This window comes from Peromyscus maniculatus, chromosome 4 (genome assembly GCF_049852395.1).
Source record: "Peromyscus maniculatus bairdii isolate BWxNUB_F1_BW_parent chromosome 4, HU_Pman_BW_mat_3.1, whole genome shotgun sequence".
NCBI lineage: Eukaryota > Metazoa > Chordata > Mammalia > Rodentia > Cricetidae > Peromyscus > Peromyscus maniculatus.
In genome coordinates, this window is record NC_134855.1 from 38,613,197 (window position 1) to 38,638,046 (window position 24,850).

At 45.3% G+C, this 24,850-nt stretch overlaps 1 protein-coding gene across 17 annotated transcripts in view; it reads right to left on the reverse strand.

Annotated features, from left to right (window-relative positions):
• Positions 1–24,850, reverse strand: part of Rbms1 (RNA binding motif single stranded interacting protein 1) — a 225,855-nt gene that overhangs the window by 13,848 nt on the left and 187,157 nt on the right. For all 17 annotated transcript variants that reach the window (XM_076569553.1, XM_076569550.1, XM_016003098.3 and 14 more), the window contains 2 exons: positions 18,715–18,872; positions 16,742–16,821 (listed from right to left, as the gene is read on the reverse strand). In XM_076569553.1, the coding sequence (XP_076425668.1) occupies positions 16,742–16,821; positions 18,715–18,872 (238 nt within the window). The remainder of the gene's footprint in view (positions 1–16,741; positions 16,822–18,714; positions 18,873–24,850) is intronic.

A 24,850-nucleotide genomic window follows, 5' to 3' on the forward strand; every position in this document is an offset into this window, starting at 1 on the left:
CAACTACAGGGGAGCCAATGGCCTTTTCTAGCCCGTGAGGACACACACAGGCATGTGAGCACACGTATGTGTACATACACATGAATGAAAGTTTTAAGTTACAAACACCTGCCATTATTTAAAGGTTCTTCCATGTCCCATACCCTCCCACTCAGTTGTTTTACCATTCATTCACCACGATCCACAGAAACCCAAGAAATGAACGTTCAAAAAAAAAAAAAATGACAGACATTGAAAATGAGATGCAGGTGGCACAGAGGCCATCCTTGGCTTTCCCTTCCCTTGGCTTTTCTGTGACAGACACACCAGCATGTTCCTGGAGTCCTGTGTTTTCCTGTACGCCTCTAGTTCCTGCAATAAAGGCTCTCACACCTTCCTGCCTGGCTCCCACACTCAGTCCTTTGTCTGCTGAAGAACCACGATTATTCCTTTCAAGTTCCTTTTCAAAGTTAAATAACCACAAAGAGAAAAACATCACTGGTGGAGAGTTGACTCCTTTCTCCTTCGCCTCTTATTATCCTAATTCATCTCTGATTTTATATCACTATTACCCACCCACTAATGACAGGGTAGAGGCAAGAGTGTCTTACCACCTACAACACAACAACACAATCCCAGCTGTCATCCCTCCCTAGTGTCTGGCACTCCCAGTGTGTCCCTTGGCTGCCCCAGAAGTAAGTAAAGCTCCTCTAAGAGGGTGCACTACGGTGTGGACGTAGTTCATCTTCCTCTGGTTCAAGTTTAGTCTGCAGCATTACAAGGCAGGGCCTGGCAGGAAGCTCTCACGTCACTGGGGCCACACCCTCAGAGGCAGCTAACGTGGTTCCCATGAGTTCTCAAGGTTTCCCAAGAGTGAGCCCCACCCCCAAAGAGATCACTGGCTTTGCCTTGTAGTACCTTTCCCTGACTGCCACGTGATCCTCACTGGACTTGAGCTGTGGATGACACCAGGCTCTTCAACTTCCTGAACTCTGACCTAAATAACCCCCTTGTTTATAAAGCCACTCCGCATCAGGTATTTTGTTATGGTAATGAAAATGGACTGATATAGGATAGGAAGAGCTAATAATAAAACTGTTAGGTGTCTGATGAAAATATCATGCACCTTCTTGTTTACCTTCTGATTCTAACTCTTCCACCCCAGGCTTTCATGAATAAGGAATCCCGTTCAATGCCAGCTCAGGACGATGGAAGATGGATGGGCAGAGGTCAAAATTCCCCAAAATGTAACTAAACTATACTACTTGTCCAACTGATACAAGGTGATGATTTTTGGAAGTTCTACATAATAATCACAGAAGGTAAACATTTTGATACAATGGGTCAGGACAACTTTGTAATAATCATGACAAATGGTCCTTTTAACTCCACAACTGGACTACCATGGGGCAGATGGGAGCCAGAGTTGAGATTATGGCATCCCAGCAAAAGAGGCAGATAAAAGACACGCCCTCCTGAGAGAAGGGACTTACCACATCTGCCATTCCCTTAAGTTACTCACCTTTGGAGGCAATTCAGAATTGGCTACTTCAATTCCGATACTAAAACCAGCCCCTCCCAGGTCCCTGTGTGAGTGAGGTTGTGGGCACGGCTGGAAGAGGCGGTGGCGGTGGAACATGACCCAGCTGATGACAAAGGACAAAGGAAGAGCTCAGCAGAGACAGGCAAAATCCACTCTGCTCAGCCCAGTGCCCTTCCAGGTTGTAAGACTTAGTTTTATATGTTCTCACAGGGCCAGGGTGAGCCTGAGAGAACCCGAGGGGCTGGACCTCTGCCCATACTCACAGTGAGGCTACATCGCCAGCAGAGGCTTTAGAAAAACTAACTCTGGGTTTACTTGGCTTGTCAGAAATGCAAACTATTTTCTTTTATTGGCATAAAATTCTCCCACAGAAAGAAGGCAGCCAGGCGGGGCTCACTCTAAAGTGCATCTCCGGTTAAGTAGCTAAGCAGCAAGACACTTCACATAGGCTCAGTGGCCAGTGCTCTATGTGGGGATAACGTGCTTCCCATGCGTGTTTAGGCATCTAGATTCCGCCCTGTCAGAACGAAATCCTAGGCGATAGTAACCGTATGGTGTGGAGGTGAAGGTCCAGAGATGGTGGGTTTTTAAGTATACCATCCAACAGGAAATGAACAGAATGGGAGTAGCTCTTTTTCAAAGGGAACTATATTTACTCTATTATTCTGTGCTGGCATTAAGATTTTTTTTCTCTCTAAAAGAGAATAGTTAAGTAGTTAAAGCTGTGTGTGCACTGGCAGTGTTCATCTTAAGCAAAGAGCTTCCTACTTTAAAGAACTGTAAAGCAGTTAAGATGGCATGTGTATCAGACAGTTGCCAGCTCCCCAGTCAGCCAAATCAGAGTGCCTCATACTCCAGGGGAAACAAGAGAAATCCCAGCAGCTTCCTTGACTATCAAAAGTCTCTTGGCTCTGCTTAGCTCGGTGTCTACTATGTGTTAGGTCCACAAGAGCAGGGTGTACAGTAATCCATAAATCAGAGTCGCAGCCTCCTCAGGGCTTGCGTTCAGTGTGGATGAGGACGTGCCCTGTCTTATGAAAGCCGGTTTGGTCATTAACAGGATGGAACACTGAGTGTAGACACATGCGCTTTAATAAAAATGCCCCACTGGAACAAATACAGATGCAGGCCCAGCTGTTACTCTTTCCTGACACTGCTCCACTGTTTTGGGGGGCATTGTTAAGAGTGAGCCCATGATTACGAGCTCTTAATGCCTGATTTACCATAAAGACCACCCACTTGCTTTAGAAAAAGCAAGTCACACAAAGTTAGGGGATTTCCTGGTGATTTTAGCCACCAAGGTTTTAATTCACTGTAACCGACAGTTGTCTTGACACTGTGCAACAGTTGGATGAGTTTGGTTAGACTTTTTTGGGGGGTGGGAAAATAAAAAGTAGGCCAGGTTTTTTGGACTTTGTGTGCGTGCAAGCTTGTTACAGACCGGCGGCCTCACTTCATCAGCCTCTCTGGTGCTTCCCAGATACAGGACCGCAGTGCAGGTTCTTAGCTTGCCTCTGGGAGCCTGAAGTACAGGCTGAAGAATCAGGAGCTCGTGCGTGATGTCAGCTTGCTCTGCAGCAGAGACACTTGAGGCAGCCTCCGTACTGTCTTTCAGAAAGGAGATGTGGAGGGCACAAATGACATGCCGGAAGTAGCAGCAGTGTGGCCCGAGCAATAGTTAAGTTTGGCTGGGTGAACTTTACAAGATTAGTATGCGACAGTCAATCTTTAATGGGATCGTTTTTCTAGAATAACAATTCTTTATGATTTTCATTATTTTTAATTATATGCATGTACATGTGCATGTGCCCATGGAGGCCAGAGACCGCTGGGTCCCTTGGAGTCAAAAGCAGTTGTGAGCTGGCCAGCATGCGTTCTGGGAACTTAAGTCCTCCATAAGAGCTCTTAAGTGCTGAGCCAACTCTCCAGCCTCTTGAATAGCAATGCTTTACCCTTGTGTGTAAAGGGTAACTACAGAGTTCTGAAGAATGGTTTCTGTGTGTGCTGTTCACATGTGCATGGAAGCCTGCTGGGGATGTCTGTTATCTCCTTCATCTTTCTCCACCTTATTTTTGGAGCCCCAGAGATACTCATGTCTCTGCCTCCTCAGTACTGAGACTGCAGGCATATGCTTGCCTATGGCCTAATTTTTATGTGGGTGCGAAGAATATGAAGTCAGGTGCTTAAGTTTATGGGGCCAGCAGTTTATTTACTGAGCCATCTCTCTAGCCCTCAATGCATTGTTGTTTATCTACTTCACATAAAGACAGCGTATAAAAATATAAACTACCCTGAAGTTACTATTTTTCTCTCCTTTCTTTCTTTCTTTCTTTCTTTCTTTCTTTCTTTCTTTCTTTCTTTCTTTCTTTCTTTCTTTCTCTCTCTCTCTCTCTCTCTCTCTCTCTCTCTCTCTCTCTCTCTCTCTCTCTTTCTCTCTCTCTCTCTCTCTCTCTCCCTCCTCTCTCTCTCTCTGGGGGCGGGGGTTCAAGACAGGGTTTCTCTGTGTAGATTTGTGCCTTTCCTGGATCGCTCTGTAGACCAGGCTGGCCTTGAACTCACAAAGATCCGCCTGCCTCTGCCTCCCACGTGCTGGGATTAAAGGCGTGTGCCACCTCCGCCTGGCTGGAAAGTTATTTTCTTATGCATCGGAACCAACAGGAACATGCACCTTTCAAATTCTGACGACTATAGTGTTACCTGGAACACTGCTAAGGGCCCCAGGCAGTACCACAGACAGACACTGAGCTCATATTTCCTGGCATCTCCTGAGAGCCATCTAAGGTAATGGCACTATTGGTTCATCCGATGTCTCAACAGAGCTGGAGCTCTTTACATGCCTGTGGTGCTGACACTCCCTAAGGGAGCAGGAGTGGCTATACCCACAATGCCTTGCTGCAGTCTCTATCATGTATTTATCACGCTCCCCAAGCTCAGACAGGGATGGTCTGTGCACAGTTGCCTTCCTTGACATTCACACTAAACATCACTCCTGGGTGCCTGTTGTGAGCACTGTGGTGCAGAATGGGATCTTTGCCAGTTCCTGTGTTCACCTAGCTACCTGGCCTCCTGGGGTCCGTTCTGCAGTTCACAAGAGAATAGACCATTCCCCGCCCCCCTCCCCTGTGCATCCTAAATGAGGTTTTCTTCTTGCTCTCATGCTCAGATGCTGACAGCAGTAACAGCTGGAGAGCCTTCTCTTTCCATACCCCCCATTTTTCTAGTTATTTAGTATATGATCTTAGCCATCATATTGCAAATTGTAAACTGTCCTTGACAAGCTTCTTCCCCCAATCTGGAAGACCAGTATCAGCCACCTCAATCAGTTCTGATAATGATGGCTACTTGAAAAATGCCGTATCACAGGGAGCTAACCCCAGGAGAGAGAAAAATGGAAGTTCCCAGAAGCTACCGGAATCATTTTTACTATAGGAGCTTTTCCCATCTTTATACTTCAGCCGGCCTCAGCTGCCTTTAAATTGAATTTTTTTTTTCTTTTTAAATATCTGCTTCACTGTGAAGCAGAAAAATAAGTCAGGACTTGGTTTTGGGTTCTCCAGAAAATCTGACCCCTGGTATTAGAACAAACATCAGAATTCTGCTCTGCTTTACAGCAGCTGGGCACTGTCCCCTGCGCGCTCTTAGAATTCAGAAAGCAGGTAACACCACATGGCTGCTAATGTTAAGACACACTGTAATCCAGTCATCTGTATTTGGAGGAAGTTACCAGACTACCTCGACTCTGTTGTGAGTTCACGGCTGAAAATGGAGCAATTTCTAAAATATTTGTTGTGACCTAAAGTTGTAATCTTAGTGTTCCTTGTGTGTAACTCATTGGATATGCTGTTCAAGTATTACTGAATGCAGTGAAGTATGAGAGGATGACCTCAGCAGTTTATGATGTGGAAAACTGTGCAGACACGCTGGAGCTTTTGTAGAAATGCTGAGAAAAATCTGGTATCCTTCATTAGGTTTTTGTCAACTTGACACACACTAGAGTCACTTAAGGGGATATCAAATGAGAAAATGCTCCCATCAGATTGGCCTGTGGAAGCCTTTCTTGATTGATGATTGGTGTGGGAAGGGCCAGCTCACAGGGGAGAGGGGACAGTGCCACTCCTGGGCCTGTGGTCTTGGATGGTGTAAGAAAGCAGGCTGATCCAGGAGTCTAGTCAAAGAGAGAGAAGAGGGAATCTATGAGCAAGGGGCATCAAGATCATGATGGGGAAACCTACAGAGACAATCAAACCAAACTAGTGGGAACTCACGAACTTTAGACCAACAGCTATGGAGCCTCCATGGGACGGGACTAGGCCCTCTGCATATTGAGACAGTGGTGTAGCTTGATCTGCTTAAGGCCCCCCCTTGGCAATAGGATCACAATTCATCCCTGGTGCATGAGCAGGCTTTTTGGAGCCCACTACCTATGATGGGACACCTCACACAGCCTTGAGGTAGGAGAGGGGCTTGGACCTGCCTCTACCAAGTGTACCTCCCCATGGGAGGCCTTACCTTCTTGTAGGAGGGAATGGGGGTGGGTGGGTTGGGACAGAGAAGCTGGAGGGGCAGGAGGAGGGAAGAGGAGGATCTTTGGTATGTAAAATGAATAAATTTTTTTTCTAAAAAAAAAGATATTTAAAAAAAGCAAGCAGGCTGAGCAAGCCATGGGGTGCAAACGAGGTGAGCAGCACCCCTCCATGGCCTCTGCTTCAGTCCTTGAGTCCCCTCAGTGGCCTGAGAGTTATAAGGTGAAAATCAAGCCTGTCTTCCCCAGGTTGCTTTTGGTCATGGTGTCTCATCACAACAGAAACTCCCCAGAACATCTGGTGTGAATTACAGGGAAGAGAAGAAGCATTTTCACAAACTCTTCTTTACTGGCTGTGTGGCCGAAGACAGCACATCACACTTCGGATGCACAAAGAGACCCAGAGTTGTTGACTGTAATTCTAGCCTCTACATGCTTATGGTTCCAAGGCTTAAAATGAATATAGAAAAAATGCTTCATAAGCAAAAGCAGAACTCCATGTAGGCTTTCTCTTTATTCTAGGAAGCCCTGTAAAGCTCTGGACAATTTCAAGACCTTAGCCACACTGGGTTTTGAGATGAGATAATATGGAAGACTTTCAAATGGGATGGATATTGTTGGCATTCCATATTACTGTGAGACTATACAAAAAAATGTTACGGCCAGCCATGTATACATGAAGTGTTTTTTATGATTAGCTTTTAAAATGTGATTTTTATTAAAAATTTAAACAATGTATTTATTACAAGTTAAAAATATACCTCAACTAGGAATATGCCAGAAATTACCCAGGCAGGCTTTGCTCCTAAAATGTTCCTCGTGAGCAACCATTAACGATTACTCATCTTCTACATGCATACTGCTTCCTGTTTTGCCCTGTTTCTGGCCAGCTGAGGGGCACAGCTGTGGCTTTGCCCTGTGGGTGTGCCTTTTCCAGGGCTCATGTGGCAGGACCTGGTGGCCCCACCTGCTTTTGTCTCAGACACAGGTGTGAGGAAAGCGATACTGGCAACTTATTCACATTTGCCTCATTTTTACTGGGTTTTTGGCCTTTTTTATTAATTAAATTTATCCATTTATTTTACATCCTGACCTCCTCTCCTCCCTTCCCCCGCACCTCCCCTCAATCCACTCCTTCTCTGTTTCTATTCAGAAAGGGGCAGACCTCCCGTGGGTTCTCATTCTTAACTAGACTTCTTTTCCACTTCATTTCTCAATCACAGGTTCTAGATCCCTAAGAGAGTGGAGTCCTGTAAGACAGAAAGCAGGACCCCACCCAACAGCAATGCTTTACTCTTCCATGTCTGCGGGTTTTCTAAGTGTTTGCAGATGACTCATTTTTACAATCTCCAACAGTAGGTCTGTCTCCTTCTTTCTATTGTGGGCCTTCCCTACCTCATCCAAGACCCATTTGTTTAATGGCTACACAGTGCTCGATTTGAAAATGGGTCAGAGTTTCTGCAACATACCCAATGGTTCTATACTGGTGATTACACTGTATCCTGGTTAGGACACTGGGTCCAGGTTAGTCCTCCAGGGTTTGAAACTTACTAGCTAAAGCCTGTAAGCCATTCGGGGTCTCTGCTTTCATCACCTGTGGAATGGGGGTGACAGTACCTTCTTTCAGGGGTTGTTCCAGTTAACACAGTGCTTAAATCTGTTTGGTGAATGTCACCTACTGCAATCAGGACTGTGACAATGAGAGCATTCTGTAAGTCACTGCTTTTCTCACTTTTGAACTAGGTACTTTCTCAGGAGACTTGTGGTTCATTCAGAAGTTAGCAATGTTTGTGTGCACTGCCTGCTGTCACAGGATTTGATTATGAGATTCAAGGAGCGTCTAGAATGAAGACATGTTCAGGCTGGGGTCAGGGTAAACTTACTGGCAAATGTCTTTTAGAAGGCTGCTTTAGTAATGCCTACACACTCTACCCAAGATGCCTGGGATTTAACACAGCTTCTCCACTTCTTGTTCTTTAGAGGAAGAACTCAGTAAGACCCTGGTTTGCAGGGCTGATGAGGGCTGGACTCACTGGGGAATGCAGCCCTGCACACCAGCTCATCCCAAGTGGTGTTGGGCACGGAGCACACACGGATGGAAACACAGCCATGTGGGCAGCGGTCGACATTGATCTGTGGGTGCGCATGTCTGGAGGACAGCAGTGGGCAGTGTGGAATTTCTTCTCTCCGCCCACCACGTGGGTTCTAAGGATTGATCTCAGATCGTTAGGATTGGTGGCGGGTGCCTTTACCTGCTAAGCTGTCTTACCAGTCCCATTGGTGATTTTAAAAACTGACTTCCCCTCATGGTAGAGGATGATTCTGCACTGGGTCTGAAGGCAGCTGTGCTCTGACTATGCAGCATCAGCTTTCTTGAACCATGATGATGCTTTCTTCTCACAGGTTACACACAGTAGATGAAACCTCCCCAACCCTGAGTCAAATTAAAACTTCCCTCCTCTACAGCGTCTCTCACAGGTATTTGTCACAGCAATTCGAGGTCTCACAGGGAAGCCCTTGTTCCAGGGGCCATCCACAATCATCCCAGCACAGCAGCAATACCTAATAAGAACAACTCCAAGGTGGGGAAAACTTAAACCCATGTTCCTGTAGCAGTGGGAGGGAGAGGGAGCACTTTGTAGGTAAGATCAGGCCCTTCTAATGCTACTGTGTTCCTGTAGCAGTGGGAGGAAGCGGGAGTGGGAGCACCTCCATACGTGTGATCACACCAGCCTAACGCTGCTAGAGCATCACACACACTGCCAGGTATGCTTACCATGTGGTACCCACTGCACTGGTTCCAGGACACATGGCAGTTATCCAAGCCACAGTACTCAAGTCCCTTACATGAATCTGTGTCTGCACAGAGCCTTTACTTGTTCTTCTGTATACAGCTTTGGATTACTTTACTCCCACGGTGATGTAAATGCTACGTAAACAGTGACACTATATTGTTGCACTAGATAGGGACTAATGAAAATGTTTAGTACATGTGCAATTTTTTTTTCCTGAATATTTCTATCCATGGTTGGTTATGTATGTGGAGTCTGTGGATATGGAGGAAGACTAGTGTGTTTTGCCCCAGACTTGTCAAAATACTCTTTTTTTTCCCTCTCCGCAAAGTAAGTAGAGCTAAGAAAAACACATGTTTAACTAGGCAATAGAATCCTTTGGAAAGTTCTCTCACAGTTACTCCTCCTGTCTCCTGATACTGGATGATGCCCTAGTGATACCACGATCCTCAGCGCTATGAAGATGGGTTTTCAATCTTGCTGGGTACAGGTCCAAGCTGATGAGTCAGAGGATACAGGAGCAGATGTAGAGCAGGCCGGCCCCTGGCTGCACCCAGTGCAGTCACACCCACAGTTACTCCAACCTGATGTGAACCTGCTGCATAAGACATAACCAAGTGATGCCAGCACAATGTAGATAATAGTGCATGAGTGTGCATGTGCACACTCCCCCCCCCCCCCATAAAATGCACCAAAGAGCAAAGTCACTCTTCCTTAGCACACATGGACTTATTCAATGTGCTTCAGAGGTCCGGAGAGATGGGTGGACATGTTGTGTCCTGCAGTACCAGACACACTGTTGTCCTTGGGGAGACAGGTGGCAGCAGGGTAGCAGGGGTGTTCCCAGCTCCAGGAGTTTTCCAGCTAACGCCATAAGCATATTCTTCCTAGACAACATGCCCTCTTCCAGGAAGATAATAGAAGAACATTTGAGACAAATCCCTGAGTGCTGATCATGACCAGTGTTTGTTCCAGAGCCCAGGTCCTATTCTGGACATGAACTCTACATAACCGAGGTTTCCCAGCCTGTTTCCTGTTTCCAATGTTCCATCAAGTGGAAAACCACTACCACATCATTTCTCCATAACAGGATTTTTGTCAATCAGTATCAAGTAGTGAGAAGCTCTACACAACTCACCAAGCAAATCTGACCTACTTCAAACCTGCACTCAAACTGAAGGTAGATCTAAAGAATAACAGCCTGGCTTCTTCAGAGGAAAGTGGGTGGGGAAGGGCGGAAGAAAAGGACTCACAAACAATTTAAAGAAGCTGTAAGAAAGTACAAAAACTGTGTTTAAAAAAAGCATTCAGAGGCCGGGCGGTGGTGGCGCACGCCTTTAATCCCAGCACTCGGGAGGCAGAGCCAGGCGGATCTCCGTGAGTTCGAGGCCAGCCTGGGCTACCAAGTGAGCTCCAGGAAAGGCGCAAAGCTACGCAGAGAAACCCTGTCTCGAAAAACAAAAAAAAAAAAAAAAACAAAAAAAAAACAAACAAAAAAAAGCATTCAGAAAACAGACTGTATTAAAGTTAGAGTGTGGTACCTCAGATTTTTTACAAAGCTATAAACATGTTCTATTATATGTCATGGCCTCAGCTAGGGTTCCCTAGCACAGCTGGTGTGGGGAACCCAATGTCACCTCAATATAAAAACACAGGTTGATGGGTGACATAGAACAGAGTATTCAAAGATGGATTTTTTGTTTTGTTTTGAGACAGGGTCTCACTACGTAGCCTTGGATGGCTTGAAACTTACTATATAGGCTAGAGTGGTCTCAAGTGCATAAAGATCCACCTGCCTCTGCCTCAAGGTCATGCACCACCATGGCTGGTCTGACCTCTTCTGTTTAGCCTTCTAGAAGCTAGTCTGTATGTGTCACAGCTAAGATCAGCTCACTATTCACTTAGAACTTATCTCTGGGGGCTTTACTATGGTTTAAGTTTTCCTTTTCCTGGAGAGACTGTGACCTGGGCAGTAACTGGATCTGCCAACGGCTCAGGAGCAGTGGATCCCCTCGGAGGATCTAGCACACCAGGACGATGCTGTGTCAGGATGAGATGCTAGCTGAAGTGCATTTCTTTGCGGAACTTGGCTCCAGTGTCAACAGGCCAACTGCCAACTGTGCAAGAATCCAAGCACTCTGACAGGAACCACACTGGATAATTCTGCTTATGCCAGCTAAACAATGCGTCATCAAATAAGCCACCCTCTGACTGTGTTTATGAGATGTTACGTCTACCTAGCAATGAGCCTGCAGCATTTAAGCATTCCAGAAGGCTCATTTAACGTAACCTGCCCATCTCTGACGTTTTGTTTTCTACCCGATTTGATTGATAATCTCAAGCACTCTCCAGATGAGGAGAGAGCTGCCCCTGAGACACTGACTAGCATTCAAAGCTCCTCTCAGTATGTGTACAAAGTAACAAGTCCAGAGAAGCTGAAAACCACTCAGATTCCTTATGGGTTCCAACGGTGTGCTGGGGACTCATTTTGGGAAAAAGTTCAGTTCACTGCAAGAGTGTGCTTCCAAATCTCCAACTCGGCCTGGAGGCAGTTCAACCTCATTTATATGTCAGAAGCCTCCAAACAGCTCTGGGTATGAGAATGAGTGCTATATGACAGATGATCAGAGAAACCACTCAGTGACTCCAGCAGGTACAGGGCAGTGTACCGAAATAAGAAAAATAAATGCGCCTGCCCACAACCAACTTGCAGCCTAGTCCTACACCCATATTAGTGCATGGGAAGACCACCAAGCATTTGACCATGCTCAAGATCAACTGAGCATGACTGGGAACACAGGGATGGCTCAGTTGCAACACTACACTGCTCCCTGCAGCCATGCTTGCAATATAAATGGGACTCATCTGGCTCTTGTACTCATGTGTCCCTTGGTACAACTAGGGGCGGGGGAACGATTCTCTATCAGCTGCAGTGTTGCCCCGACTCCTACAATCATCCCTATGCGGGTTGGAAATCACCGGGTTTCCCTTGAATGGCTGGGACCTGCAGTTGGTGAAACCACTTCAGAGGAAACAGTCTAATGACAACCACCAAGCCCTTTAGAGAACAAAGGAAACTGTTCACCCGATCGGTGACACTCTGTGAAGTTTCTTTCGCGGAGGGAATTGGAAGATTTTATCGCAGGCCGATACAAATGGCCCTGCTGCGTAAGAATGAACCAAGAAAAGAGGTCACAGGTAGGTGTAGATCAGTCCTTGGAAGGGACGAAAGTTGGATGGGGGGTGTGGGATCCCGAGTATGCAGAGAGCACTCAAATTGGCACTGTGCTAAACTCACAGGGCAGGCTTCTACTAGTTTGAGGTTAAAACCTTCTTTCTTTTCTTTCATCCAAGTGTTGTTGATGGAAAAAGAAAACTAACTCAGAGAACCAGAGGAAGTTCTTCCACTAGCCTGATTTCCTCAGACGCACTGTCCTTTCAGGACCTGGATTTTATGTTCCAAATGTGTGCCTATGGGCAGCTCACCTTCAACAGTGGCTTCAGAAGTGATGGGTTGTCAGGTTTTAATACTGCAAGATCAAGTGTGGCCTGCGGTACCACACAGACACACCAATTAGTTCCTCTATGAAATGAAATGGAACAGGATATGGAAAATTAAAGTGACTCTCCTCCTTCTCCTCAGTCATCCCGTTAAAGACGGAGCCTGGGAGCCCTGGGAGTGTATAATCCCAACACCAGTTACCCATGCACGGCCTAAGAGCAGCTGCTCACTCCAGTGACCTGGACAGAATGACTCTACTTTCAACATCCCTCAGGGCTTTCTGAAGGCTGTGTTCTATGTGACAAACTGAGGTACATGTATGCTCTTGCCATTTAGAGATGGGGTCTGACCAACCTTTTATGTTACTCAGGTTCTATTTGCAGGATCTACTTCTGGATTAAAGGTTTTTTTGTTTTGTTTTGTTTTGTTTTTTTGTTTTTTTGTTTTTCTTCATATGAAAGGTGCCGGACAGACTCTGGGGGCAAAGATGCATTCAGCCAAATGGCATACTTTCCTCCTTTTCTGGGTTTCTGCATGGTTGTTTACTACAGAGTTATCCTAGTTCGGGGTAAGGTCAAGGACCTGACTGTCTCCACAGGAGCTTTTGGGTTAATTCTTACTGATGCAGCTGACTACTGCAGATGCTAGTGAGCAGGAGGCTGGAGGAACACCTTTGAAAGGACCCCTCTCCAGACTTCTACCCAAGCAAGAGTAGATCTGCAGGGCATAGGTATGTAGAGGCAGACGATGATGCTGTCAGGAAGGACACAGACTTGTTGCTCCAGACCCAGAAGCAGAAAGCAGATGTCTTATGCCTGCCGAGCAAGAAGCCTGAGAATACAGTACGGGTAGGATATGAAAAAAGAGCAGACACTTCTCTCTTCTGTTCTAACAACTTCAGTGCCTCCCTTTCAAAGCAAGGTGAAGTGGTTGCTGAATCCTGAGACACTGCGTGCTGGCAGGGAGTGCGCTGGGGACTAACTGCCAAACCAGAAGGCGCTTCGGTCTTTCCCGCATGCTACCCTGCTAGGACCCAGTGCTGCCTTGGTGTTAAGGAGCAATGAAATTTATTAAAAATGAACCACACTGGTTGTTGCTTGGTATAGCTGAATCACTGCAAGGCATGAACATAAAGAGAGGAGAAAACTTCTTCTAGGAGCTTCCAGCAGAGTGGGACCGACACAGGTAAACACATCAGTGTTCAGACGGCAATGTGAATCCTTTCGGGGTTCCCCATGCAGATGCACCCAGCTGAGTCAGAGCAGGTCCCAGGGGAAGACAGACTCAGAGAAAGTGTAGAAGGGTAAGGAGAGGGCATCCTTTTTAATGGGAAGCAAAGAGATGAAGGTGTAGAGCCATGGGAGAGAACACAGGGAGGAATGACAGAGTGCGATGTAACCTACTTGTGATTCATTACTGAGGCACAGGCCAGATGGTAGGAACGGATAGACGGCATGGAGGGACAAGGGCTCTGGTCACCATGGCCGTCAGTGTCATTCTGGGAACCCTCGGCCTTTTCTTGAGTGGTGATGGGTGTGGGAGCATGGTGAAACAGATGCAGTTTGTCTAAAATTCTCTGGCTATTTAGGAAGCGGTGTGAGGGAGGTCAGGCCAGGCAGGACAAGCCACTGGTTGGCTGCTCTACTGAGAGATCAGGGGCATACCAGGTGGTGACAGCAGGCAGAGAGGGAAGGGGCAGAAATAATCAGGAAGAAAAATCAAGGACCTGAGTGAGTATTTGAATGGGAGAGAGGAAGGGTGGAGGTGTCCACAGGAATCTGGCCCTGGGTTTCTGAGCCCACTAATGGAGGTAAAGAAGGCAAGAGCACTAGCAGTGAGAACAACAGGGTTGGCTCTGGAGACAGTGGACACAGGGAGACTGATGCTCAATAGAAAGTCAGAAAGAGATGAATGACCGAGACTCACCGGAAGCAGAGACTGAAATCTCAAGACTGGATAAAATCTGTCAGAAATGTACTATGGAAGCAAACCCCCGGGGGCAGGGAAAGTGACTGGTTCAAGGATGACATGGCACAGACATGTCAGTCATGAGCAAAGTGTTCAACCGTGTTTCCCTCCTACTCTCCCCTCCTCTTTAGTAAGACACGTTAGAGATCTAACTCCCAGCACCCCAGAATGTGACCCCGATTACAGACAGGAACTTAAAAAGAGACATCACTCACGGGCCACTCAACAGTCATGATTGGTGTTCTCATGACGTCACTAGGACGGGCCATTCAACCGTCACGATTGGCATTCTCATGACATCACTAGGGTGAGCCATTCATCTATCATGATTGGTGTTATCATGATACCACTAGGGTAGGCCATTCATCTGTCATGATTGGTGTTCTCATGACGTCACTAGGGTGGGCCATTCATCCCTTGTGATTGGTGTTCTCATAAATGAAAGGACACACAGAGGGAAGGTGATGTGAAGAGACCCAAGAAGAGGATGGCCAACTGCAAGCCAAGGAGATGCCTGGAATAGCCCCTTCCCTCACAGCCCTCAGAAGGAACTGATCTTGCATTCCTCCAGTTTGGACTTCTGGCCCTCCAAAAGGTGAGTGGGTCACGAATCTACTGTTTGTGCAATTCTGTGACAGTTGTCCTAACAAACAGAATGCTTGCCTCAAGGAATTTCAGTTACAAGCTAGGAGAAGATACCCACCTGGGCAGAACTGAGGAGTGATGGGAAGTAAGACTGCCCTTTAAAAGTGCTTTCAGGAAAACACAGACTTAACTTCGAGATCACAAAACACTAAGATGATTTCAAACACAAACGGATTATTTTCTTCTGGAAAAACCTTGGCATAAAGTAGTTTGCATGCCTAGTCACTAAATTCTGTGATTAAGAACATCCATGATGTCTACATTCACAATTTTTTGTTTAGAATCCTGATAGTTCTGTCAACTTGACACAACCCACAATCACCTGGGAGAAAGTACCAATGACTGTGGGCATGTCTGGGGGGCGGTCTTAAGTTAATCGATGTGGAAGACCCAGCCCACTGAGGGTGGCACCATCCTCTAGTCAAGAGGTTCTAAACTATAAAAGAATAGAGAAATTAAGGCAAACACAAACAAGCAGGCCTGAGTTCATCCATTCTCTCCCTGCTCTTGACTGCGGATGCAATGCGAGTCCCCGCCGCCGCCACCCTGACTTTCCCACAGTGATAGAACATAACCTGGAATATTGAGCTAAAACAAACCCATTTCTGGTTGCTCTCTATAACGGTATATATATATATATATATATATATATATATATATATATATATATATATGTATATATATATATATATTTTTAATCTCAGCAATAGAAATGCAACTAGAATATTAACTGTGTGTCGATTTTCTTGCATTTGCTCACCAATTCGTCTCGGCGGGGACATGTTATTATACAGATCCAAAATAAAAGTTTTCATTTTGTTGGAAAACATGGGATATAAGCAAAGAGCAGACACAGTTATAGGATAGGAAGGCATAGCAAGGCCCCAACAGGACAAGATCACAAAGAGCTCTAACATCCTTCTGGAAGGAGAAAGGAGAGAGCGGAGCACAGGCAAGGGGCCCTCCAGTGGAGGAGGCAGGAATCAAGTGGCATTGCTGGCACTCCAGATTCTGTTCATTACACAGGAAGTGAGGTCATCTGCTCAGAGCTGTGAGCCGACTGCGTGGGTGGATGAAGGGGAGGAGGGAAGATGCTGGGAAGCCTGAAGAACTGCAGGAGGAACCGTGGTACTGAGAGTCTGGCTCATTTTCATGGTGCCACAGAGAAAGGAAATCGTCTACAGTGGCATCATTGCAGTCTCAGGGAACGTGCAAGGAAGCTGAGGCCGCCGCCGCTAAAAAGAGGATTGCGGCGCCCCAGATTTGGTAGAGACAGGAAACAGCTTAACAAGTCAATTCTCAGCAACAACAGGAGGCGCTCCTCGCATTTCGGAACAGGCCTCCCAGGAGTCTGGGCTAAGGCATAAATACTCTGTGAGGTAAGGTGTGGTGGTTTGGATTAAAGACCACACAGGCAGAGTGACTCGGGAGTGACCGGGTATACTTAAAGGCCACAGGAGCTAAGGTCCAGGCACTGAGGACAGAACATACTGAGCTCTCAGGGGATGTACCCAGTCCTGGGAAGGCTATGCAGCATGGTGGTGAGGTGGGTTAAAAGATGGCTGCCGGTCCAAAGAGTCAATTCTGCCATGCTTTGCGAGTCAGCTCCTTACCACTGCCGCTGACCGGCCAGTTCCTCCTGGCTGGTGCACGTGCAAATCTTATTTGCCAATACAAACAAGTAAGCATTAAAAAGTGAAAGGTTTTGGGTCTTCAGAGCCACTGTGTGCTGAAGTGACGTACATGCTATATCAAAGACGACTGATAAAACTTTAGGCAAAACAACATACCAGAAACTCCTGGTGGGGTCTTAATGAACTTCCCATTAAAATGACCAATTACAGCTTCGCATTTTTCTGTCGATTCCATCCTGGTCATGTAAGAAGAAGAGATACATAAATACTACACGCACAGCACCAAGAGACTTTGTATAACTATCGCTTTAGGTTTAGGAAACAAAGAGAACCTCACGGAAAGCCATGGAGATGACATAGAACAAGAAGGCTTGCTCTTCCCTTAGCTGTTGCTTTGGCATGTCTACAGTAAAATAACTTATCCCCAAGTTATAATGATCACAGACAGAATATTCTGAATTATAAAAGACAGTAGATTCTATGAAGAGTGTTTCATAGCAGTCATATCAAATTATGGTTTTCTAATGGTTGGAAACTTAAAATTTAATTTATAACAATTCATAATTCAAAAAAATAATGATTTTCTTAGTCATGATTTTGTGATTAAAAACAATAGTTTAGAATTTTTGTTTTAAAGATAATCTTTCCTTTTATAAACTCTCAGAGTGATAGCTCATGTCAGTCAGAGGATGGGCCTTATGTGTTTTTAACTTTCTGGGTTTAAATTTCAATTAGTGAACTTAATTATGTACTTTGTCAGCTTGACTTTGGAGGAGGAATTAAAGGCTGGGGCCTAATTTTACCGTTTATTTTCCATCTACAGGTGACTAAAAACATTTGAGAAGCACTTCTGGGGACTTAATTACTTTGACTTGCTTTTCTTCAGCAGAAACATCCAATCACCTTCCCAAAACGTATTCTACTCTGGTTCACTCAGCCACACCTTCGTTTTAACCAGCAGTGCTAGGTCTTAAAAAAACAGAATTCCACTGGCCTCTGTAGGGGTGGTATCACTCTGCAGGGGTGATATACTTATCAGAAGAGCACCATGGAAGAATGGCATGTGGCTGGACCACTAAAGGTCTTGCCTAAAGCCTTGTCCCCGATGAAGTAGTAAGTATGTATTACTGATACTGCTGCAAGAAGATGTGGGCTTATTCCAGACTGTCTGGTCCAATGGGACAAGTGACTAAAAGCCAACAGAACCAAGCAGCAGCCCTTGCTTTTGTGACCTAATGGGGAGGTGACAATGATAAGGTCCCTTAGTAATAAATGCTTTAACGAATAAATGCTTTGTTGACATCACAAGTTTGCGGTAAGATGTCAATGTCATTTCCATAGTTAAGTAAATGTCAGCATTTTCCCTCCAAAAATCAGTTAATAATTTAATGCATGCTGATATTATCTGTCAGTGCCTACTGCTAATAAATTCTTAAATAATTCACTGTAAAATCAGCTTTTGTGTAGGGGCTTTAAGATTATAAATCTGCCACAAATCAAAGCTCTTTCTGTTTACTTGAATCTCTAGAAACCAATTTATCCACTAAGGGATCCTTCCTAGGAAAAGGGTAAAGATTCCATCGGTGGGGCAGGGGTGCTTCAGTCATATCTAGAACAGTCATTAAAAAAACGAACGTGAAGAATTATAAACTGTCAGTAGCTTCTAAGTTGATGAGATGGCTAGGTATTATATCCCCTTTTTCCTTTCCGAATGTCTGAAATATTTAGCTTAAAAAACCTAACTAAACCTGTTAATTTGAATCAGATTTCTATCTGAGAAAAAGATACTGATTTATCTATGAACCTTGGGAGACTTCTTTGTTTGTGAATGGTTACAAGCATCTAGAAGTAAGGAGCCAAGCTGTCAGGAGCATGTGTCCAGGACCACTGTTCTTGTGACAGTTCCAGCCATGAGCCACATAGGACTTACTGCACTCGCTTTCGCGAGTCCAGAACTTCCCAAGGCTTGGAAAAATCCTACATGTAAAGTCACATGCAATTGAAATCCACAGTACAACTGGCTCCCGTGACCCTGGCTGAGGCGTTCTCTTTCTGGTTATTTTTCACTTTCTAGAAAAGTGACTCAGCAGAGCTGCAACTCTTTGTAAGGAGACAGGCAGGGCGCTCACCTGGCAAAGCCAACACCGCGGCTGGTGCCACTGGAATCACGCAGGACCCTTGTAGAAATCACTTGTCCAAAGGGTTTGAGCATATTTTCAAGTTCTTGCTCGTCCATGGACAGCGGCAGGTTAGAAATGTACAGGTTGGTAGGATCTTGTTCCTGTTGCTAAGGCAGAACAGAAAGTCGGCGGTCACTTTTCAGCAGAAGGGAGACGTTTATGCTAGCCCGTTTTTATGCAGCCACTGACTCTGCAAGTCCTGTAAGCACTGTGCAGTGAGACCCTGGCGTGTAGAGAACACTTAAGGCATCTCTGACACTTGAAAATCATGTCTGAGGTTTTGTACAACCTGTACAGGCCAGGCGTGGTCCCCAATGTCATCCTCAGCAGATGTGGAAGTGGTACCACTGGTCTGCACTGGCTTGGGGAGGATGTTCTTCCATCGCAAGTGTCAGCAGCATGCCGTGACGCCAAGATGAACTAACCCCTGCTGTTTTCTGAAGTCCATGCCAAGCTCACGGCTATGCAGGAGCCAACTACTGCTAATAATGCAACTTGGAGATCTGGGAAGAAAGAATCTGGACCAACTCTGTGGAGTCCAGTATAGGCTGGGATCAATTCCCCTCCACTGCCCCATGGTAGAATCCATACCACTTTACTTTTTTCCTTTCTTTTTTTTTTTTTTTTTTTTTTTTTTTTTTTTGATACATGGTCTCACTACGTCACAATCCCCTAGTCTCAGCTTTCTGAGTGCCGGGATTAGAGATGTCTGCACCACCATCCTTGGTTCCATTCTATTTTAAACAGTGGTCACCAGAGGGAAAAGGACAGCTCCTAATTTAAACTAGAAACCATAAGCCCTAGCAAGCGATACAGCACTATCAGAACACATCTTAGAATGGAGACTAGACGGGGAAGGCAGGCTGGACCAATCTCGGTTCCACAAAGGGTCATCTGTTATCCATGGGTCTGCAGACTGCACCTGCCAGGTACTGGATGGGCAGTGTAGAACCCCAGGCCCATGCATGCAGAACCAGAAGCTGCATTTTAGCAGGATGAGCAGCTGATTAACGAGCGCATCAAATCTGGGAAGAGACATGCTCATCAGATCATCTCCCACTCAGCCTTCCTTTGTTAGAGAGGAATCAGCTGGAACCAAAGACATGCGACTGAACTGTGTGCACTGAGAACATGTGTGACCGTGATGCACGCGCAGGGAGAGCTTGCTATCCACACCACTGCGGAAAGCCTACCTGACGACAAGAATATTTCCTGACAAGTCAAAATTCACCTATGCAACTGAGGTTGGTCCAGGTTTCACTTCAAAATTCCCTTTGATCTTACGCTCCCCTTGCTTCTGGTTCTGGAGATGAACCTGGGGCCTTGAGCTTTCTAGGCAAGTAAGTGTCCTCCCACAGAACTGTGTCCCTTGTTCCCCAGTTTTATCTTTGCACACTGAAGCACGTGAGCTGACTGCTCTTTAATAAGCACTATTGGTAAAGTCATTAATTGATGTCTTAGCCTTTGGCAAAGGAATAATATCCTCATTAGGACTTCCTCGATTTCTGAAGTACACAGCGTTCTAAAAATATATGTGAAGCGGCATGCACGTGTGCCTTTGTACAAAGTCTTTCTAATGTATCTTAACATTAAGTAAACCTGAAATGAAATCTCTCCTTTGCTGTGGGATAATGCTTTTGTACACTGGTTTAATAAAACGCTGATTGGCCAGTAGCCAGGCAGGAAGTATAGGTGGGATAAGCAGACAAGGAGAATTCTGGGAAGAGGAAGGCTGAGTGAGGAGACACCAGCCCGCTGTCCAGGGAGCAGCATGTAATGGCACACAGGTAAAGCCACGGAAAATGTGGCGACATACAGATTAATAGAAATGGGCTGAGTTTAAGTGTAAGAGCTAGTCAGTAGGAAGCCTGAGCTAATGGCTGAGCATTTCATTAAACAAGTATACCAAAGCATTATTCCACAACACTCCTTTCATATAATTTTCAAGCAAAAACAAGCACTGACTATTTGTCTTTTTAAGATTTAAAATCATCTAGAGCTGGGGTTCAGCTCACTGTTAGAGCTCTTGTCTGGCATGAGGTCTTAGGCTTGACTTCTGGCACTCCACACATGAATGAAGAAATGGATCCCTAAACCAATGAAGTCATTTAGTTTCCTACAGAATGATAAATGTCTGGTATTCCCAATAATTAAAGTTAAAAGACACAGAAGAATGGGCAACCCATACCATCCTTAGAACTCCCTGGCCCAGGTAAGAAAGAAGGCAGTGTACAGCCAGGCCAAAGGCAGAGAGCACTGGCTCTGAGCCCAGATGGTCCAGGTCCAATAAAAAATGAAACATTTCAAAATGTTCAACACCAACCAGCTCAACAACCTCCTTCACGAACCCTTCATGGGCGAATCAAAACTGCACCTGTCTCTGCTTTCTAGCTGAGATGAGAAGGATTTAGTGTGGTAGCACGGGTTAACTCACACCGAACAAAACATCTCAGTGTCAGTTAGATAAAGCATATCTTTAATGTTGAAAATGTGTCAAGTTATTTAACAGATGTAGGGCAATAATGCGCACATTGTTGTCTTCAGGTGTTAAAAGCTCTCAGATTGGCCTGAGGTGGGGGCAGGGGGGAAGTCTTATCTCTTCATTGTCACCTCACTTGCTGCCTCAGCCAACTTCACCCAGTAAATCACTCAGTCCCTCCAAGAGTCATCTCACTTTGGGCCCCACCTCCCAAGTCTCTGGGATTCCTTCCTGTGGAAACCCACACAAGCAGGGTCATTGTTCCTAGAAAAGAGCTTCAGCGCAAAAGGGCTCTTCCAATGTATCCCGTGCATTCCAGACGCTCCCTACAAAGCAACTGCGACCCCAGTCCCATCTTCTAGTAGCTCACAGGTCAACAGAGGGGCAAGAAAACACGCATGGTGAAGCAAAGGCTGGATACGTACAAACCACATTGGGAGGATGGATGGAGCCTCAAAGATGAGAGGCTAAGTTTGCTGAGAGAAGATGGGACATCCAGAGCAAGCTAAATCAAGAGGCTTCACTTTCAGTCTGAAACAGGAAGTGGCCTTACTTTGTCAGTTATTACGTTAGATTCCCATCCCCACGCCCCATTCCTGGAGTTCTAACACTGAAGAAAATGACCACACAGCCTTGTTCTAGCTCCAAAACTTCCTTGAAACCCTGTGCTTTATCTTAGAGTTCATGCCTATGAACTCAACACTTGTAGAGGCTGAGACAGGAGAATTGCTGTTAAGTTGTAGCCTGGGCTACATAGACCAGCCTAGGCTATAATGTGAGACCCTCTCTCAGCATCTATTCCCATCCAACATGAGAGTTACACTTGGCTTCTAGTCCCCAACAATTTCAATTTGGAGAGAGACAAGCTCTGGAACCTGATACCATTAAGTGACTGATACTTTAGGGAGACAAACCACCATGTTTTGGGATGTCTCCCTCCCTCCCCAGAGGTATGTTGGGAGAGGATGGAGGAGGGATTGTCTTCTGACAGCCAAACTCTGCAAAAGAAGGTTTCAGAGGCACAAAAGGAGGGGAAGGCATGATTAAGATTCATAAATCAGGCTTAGGTTCGGAATAAAGCAGGAACTGGCTAATTAAAGGTCATGAAAATACTTTCTAGACAAAAATATGCTATAATGACCTAAATATGTAATGTAAGAAATGAACAACTGGATTCCTCAGACTTCTGAAATTATGATTATAAAGATTTCAACGACTTCATATTTAAGCATCCTCACAGAACTTTTTACACATTCAAGTCTTTTTAAAAGGGGAGTTGACAAGGAAGACATGAGTGCTTTCTAATGTGTCTTAGTTGCTTCTGGGATAAATATTAATGAAAACAATATATACTTTGTAGAGTTTTAATTTAACCTAAAGATTTACCAATAGTGGAAAAAAAAACAACTCAAATATTAAAATGGTTAAAAGCTTGAATGGAGGTGTGTGTGTGTGTGTGTGTGTGTGTGTGTGTGTGTGTGTGTGTATGTGATAAATCACTATGATAAGAGTGACATACAATGGACTAAATATATGTAAATATTTCCTATGACTTTAAAAAAATATCCTGGGCGTTTGAACTCAGGAGCCTTTTGAGTGCTGGGCAGGCACTGTGCTGCTGAGCTACATCCCAGGCCTGCGGAGATTTCTGGTATTTGTTTCCCATAGCAACAACCCTGTCAGTCAAGTGTCCTCATTTGGGAGGACCATTACAGCTAGTCTCATGTATTCTTTCTTTCCATGTGGTCGACCTGTCCTGCAAACACTACCCACAATGCTGCAGTAATTTAAAACTTAAAACACAAAAGAATGGGATAAAACCCCAGGCCTGTTGTACCAGACACACACACACACACACACACACACACACACACACACACACACACACACACCAATCAAATCCTCTAAATGTCCACAAAGTCTCATTACTGTATATATTCATAGGAAATGGGACATAAAGTATTTATAGTAATTGGTGGTGTTTTGAATGAAGATTAATTTAGTCTCTTTAAAATCAGTCACAACCCTAACTGTTTCATTATGTCTAAATAATAAAGCGCCATGTCTGAAAAAAATTATTCTGTCAATTACAGGTAGCCAAGAACAGTGGGTGCATTGGGCCTCTTTATGTCCCTAGGCACGGATGGGGTCCGGGAGCTTTCCAAACACGTGGAAAAAGAAGTCCCACACTGGCTGTGAGAGGGCTAATGGCACGACTGCTCACTTGAGTAGAAGAGCCAGGCTTTGGAGGTCCCACATGGTGTAAAGCACTCAGTCATCATCTGAAAGAAATTAACAAAACCCTCCCTGTGCTTGTGGAATGGTTCCTAAAATGCAAGAAAGGGACTTGGCAGGAGGAGCAGACATCTGTTTTCGTCTGTTTTCTCTTGTGCTGAATAGGTTCACCCACCAGCCCATGGCCGCTGACGGAGCCTGCAGACTGCTCAGTGCATGGCAGGCCTCTGGGTAAGGGGAACTGAATCCTGTTCATTTGTCTGCTTACTTGTTGAGAAAAGCATGCAAGTTTACTATCCCTAATGGCCTGCCGACCCCCAGCCAGCCTTAGGAGGTGACAAAGAGCTGTTAGGAGCTATTCTGTCTCAGGTAGCATGCTCAGAGAGTCATGCCTTGCATCTTTTCAGCCAGTTATCTGTCTTTCTTTTAATAGAATCTGATTTTTTGTCTTTTGGAGGCAGGGTCTCACATCTGTATAGCCTGGGCTAGACTGGAACTTACCATGTAGCTCAGGCTGGCCTCAAACTCACAGCAATTCTCCTGCCTCGAGTTCCCACATGTTGGGACTGCAGGCATGAGCCACGACAGCTGGCTTATATATTTGAGGAGATACACATTTGAAACATCTGCTCTGTTTCATGTATGTCAGCTTTCCAAAAGGCCCAAGGTCATTTCTGTTTGGTAAGTTTTATCAAGGTGCTACTCCATGGACCTAATTTCCAAAACATCCCTTTTCTGAATTCCCGGTGTCTATCCAACTTTGGAATAAAGCCTTTTCTCTTAATTAGTTGATACTTTTAATCAATAAAGCCGACACTTCATGCCCACCACATGGCAGGAACTGAGCAAAGCTGTGGAACATAGAGCATGAATGGGAAACAGCCACCCTCATGTTCCCAGTTTACAGTTTTGAAAGTCAGTTTTAATTTACCTGTGGGCTCATACCTCAGCCCTGGTACCCCAGGTGTCAAGCAACATTACAGCTCAGCCTTCTCTCAGCTGAGTGCCCCTTTGTTGCTTCAGATTACACAAGAGGTAAAGACTATAGCATGTGGGTTTTTAACACAACGCAGTACCCCCTCCCCTGAGTCCTTCACTAGAAGAAAGTGGACAGTGATTGGTCCCTTGTAGTGTAACCACACAAGCCAGAGTTAAATTTCCTTTATATAAATTCTCTCCCCAAAAGATGTGCATCAGGTAACCCTTGAGTTCATCAGCGTAAGAGAATAAAGTGAAGACCAGATACCCAAACCCATGATTTTATGGTAGAGAACAAGAGATCTGATAGCATTTTAAAAAGTGATTTTAAAGATGAGAAATGGAAAAGGAACCAGGTCCTGAAATTTATATTCTGCAGAATGATGACATACA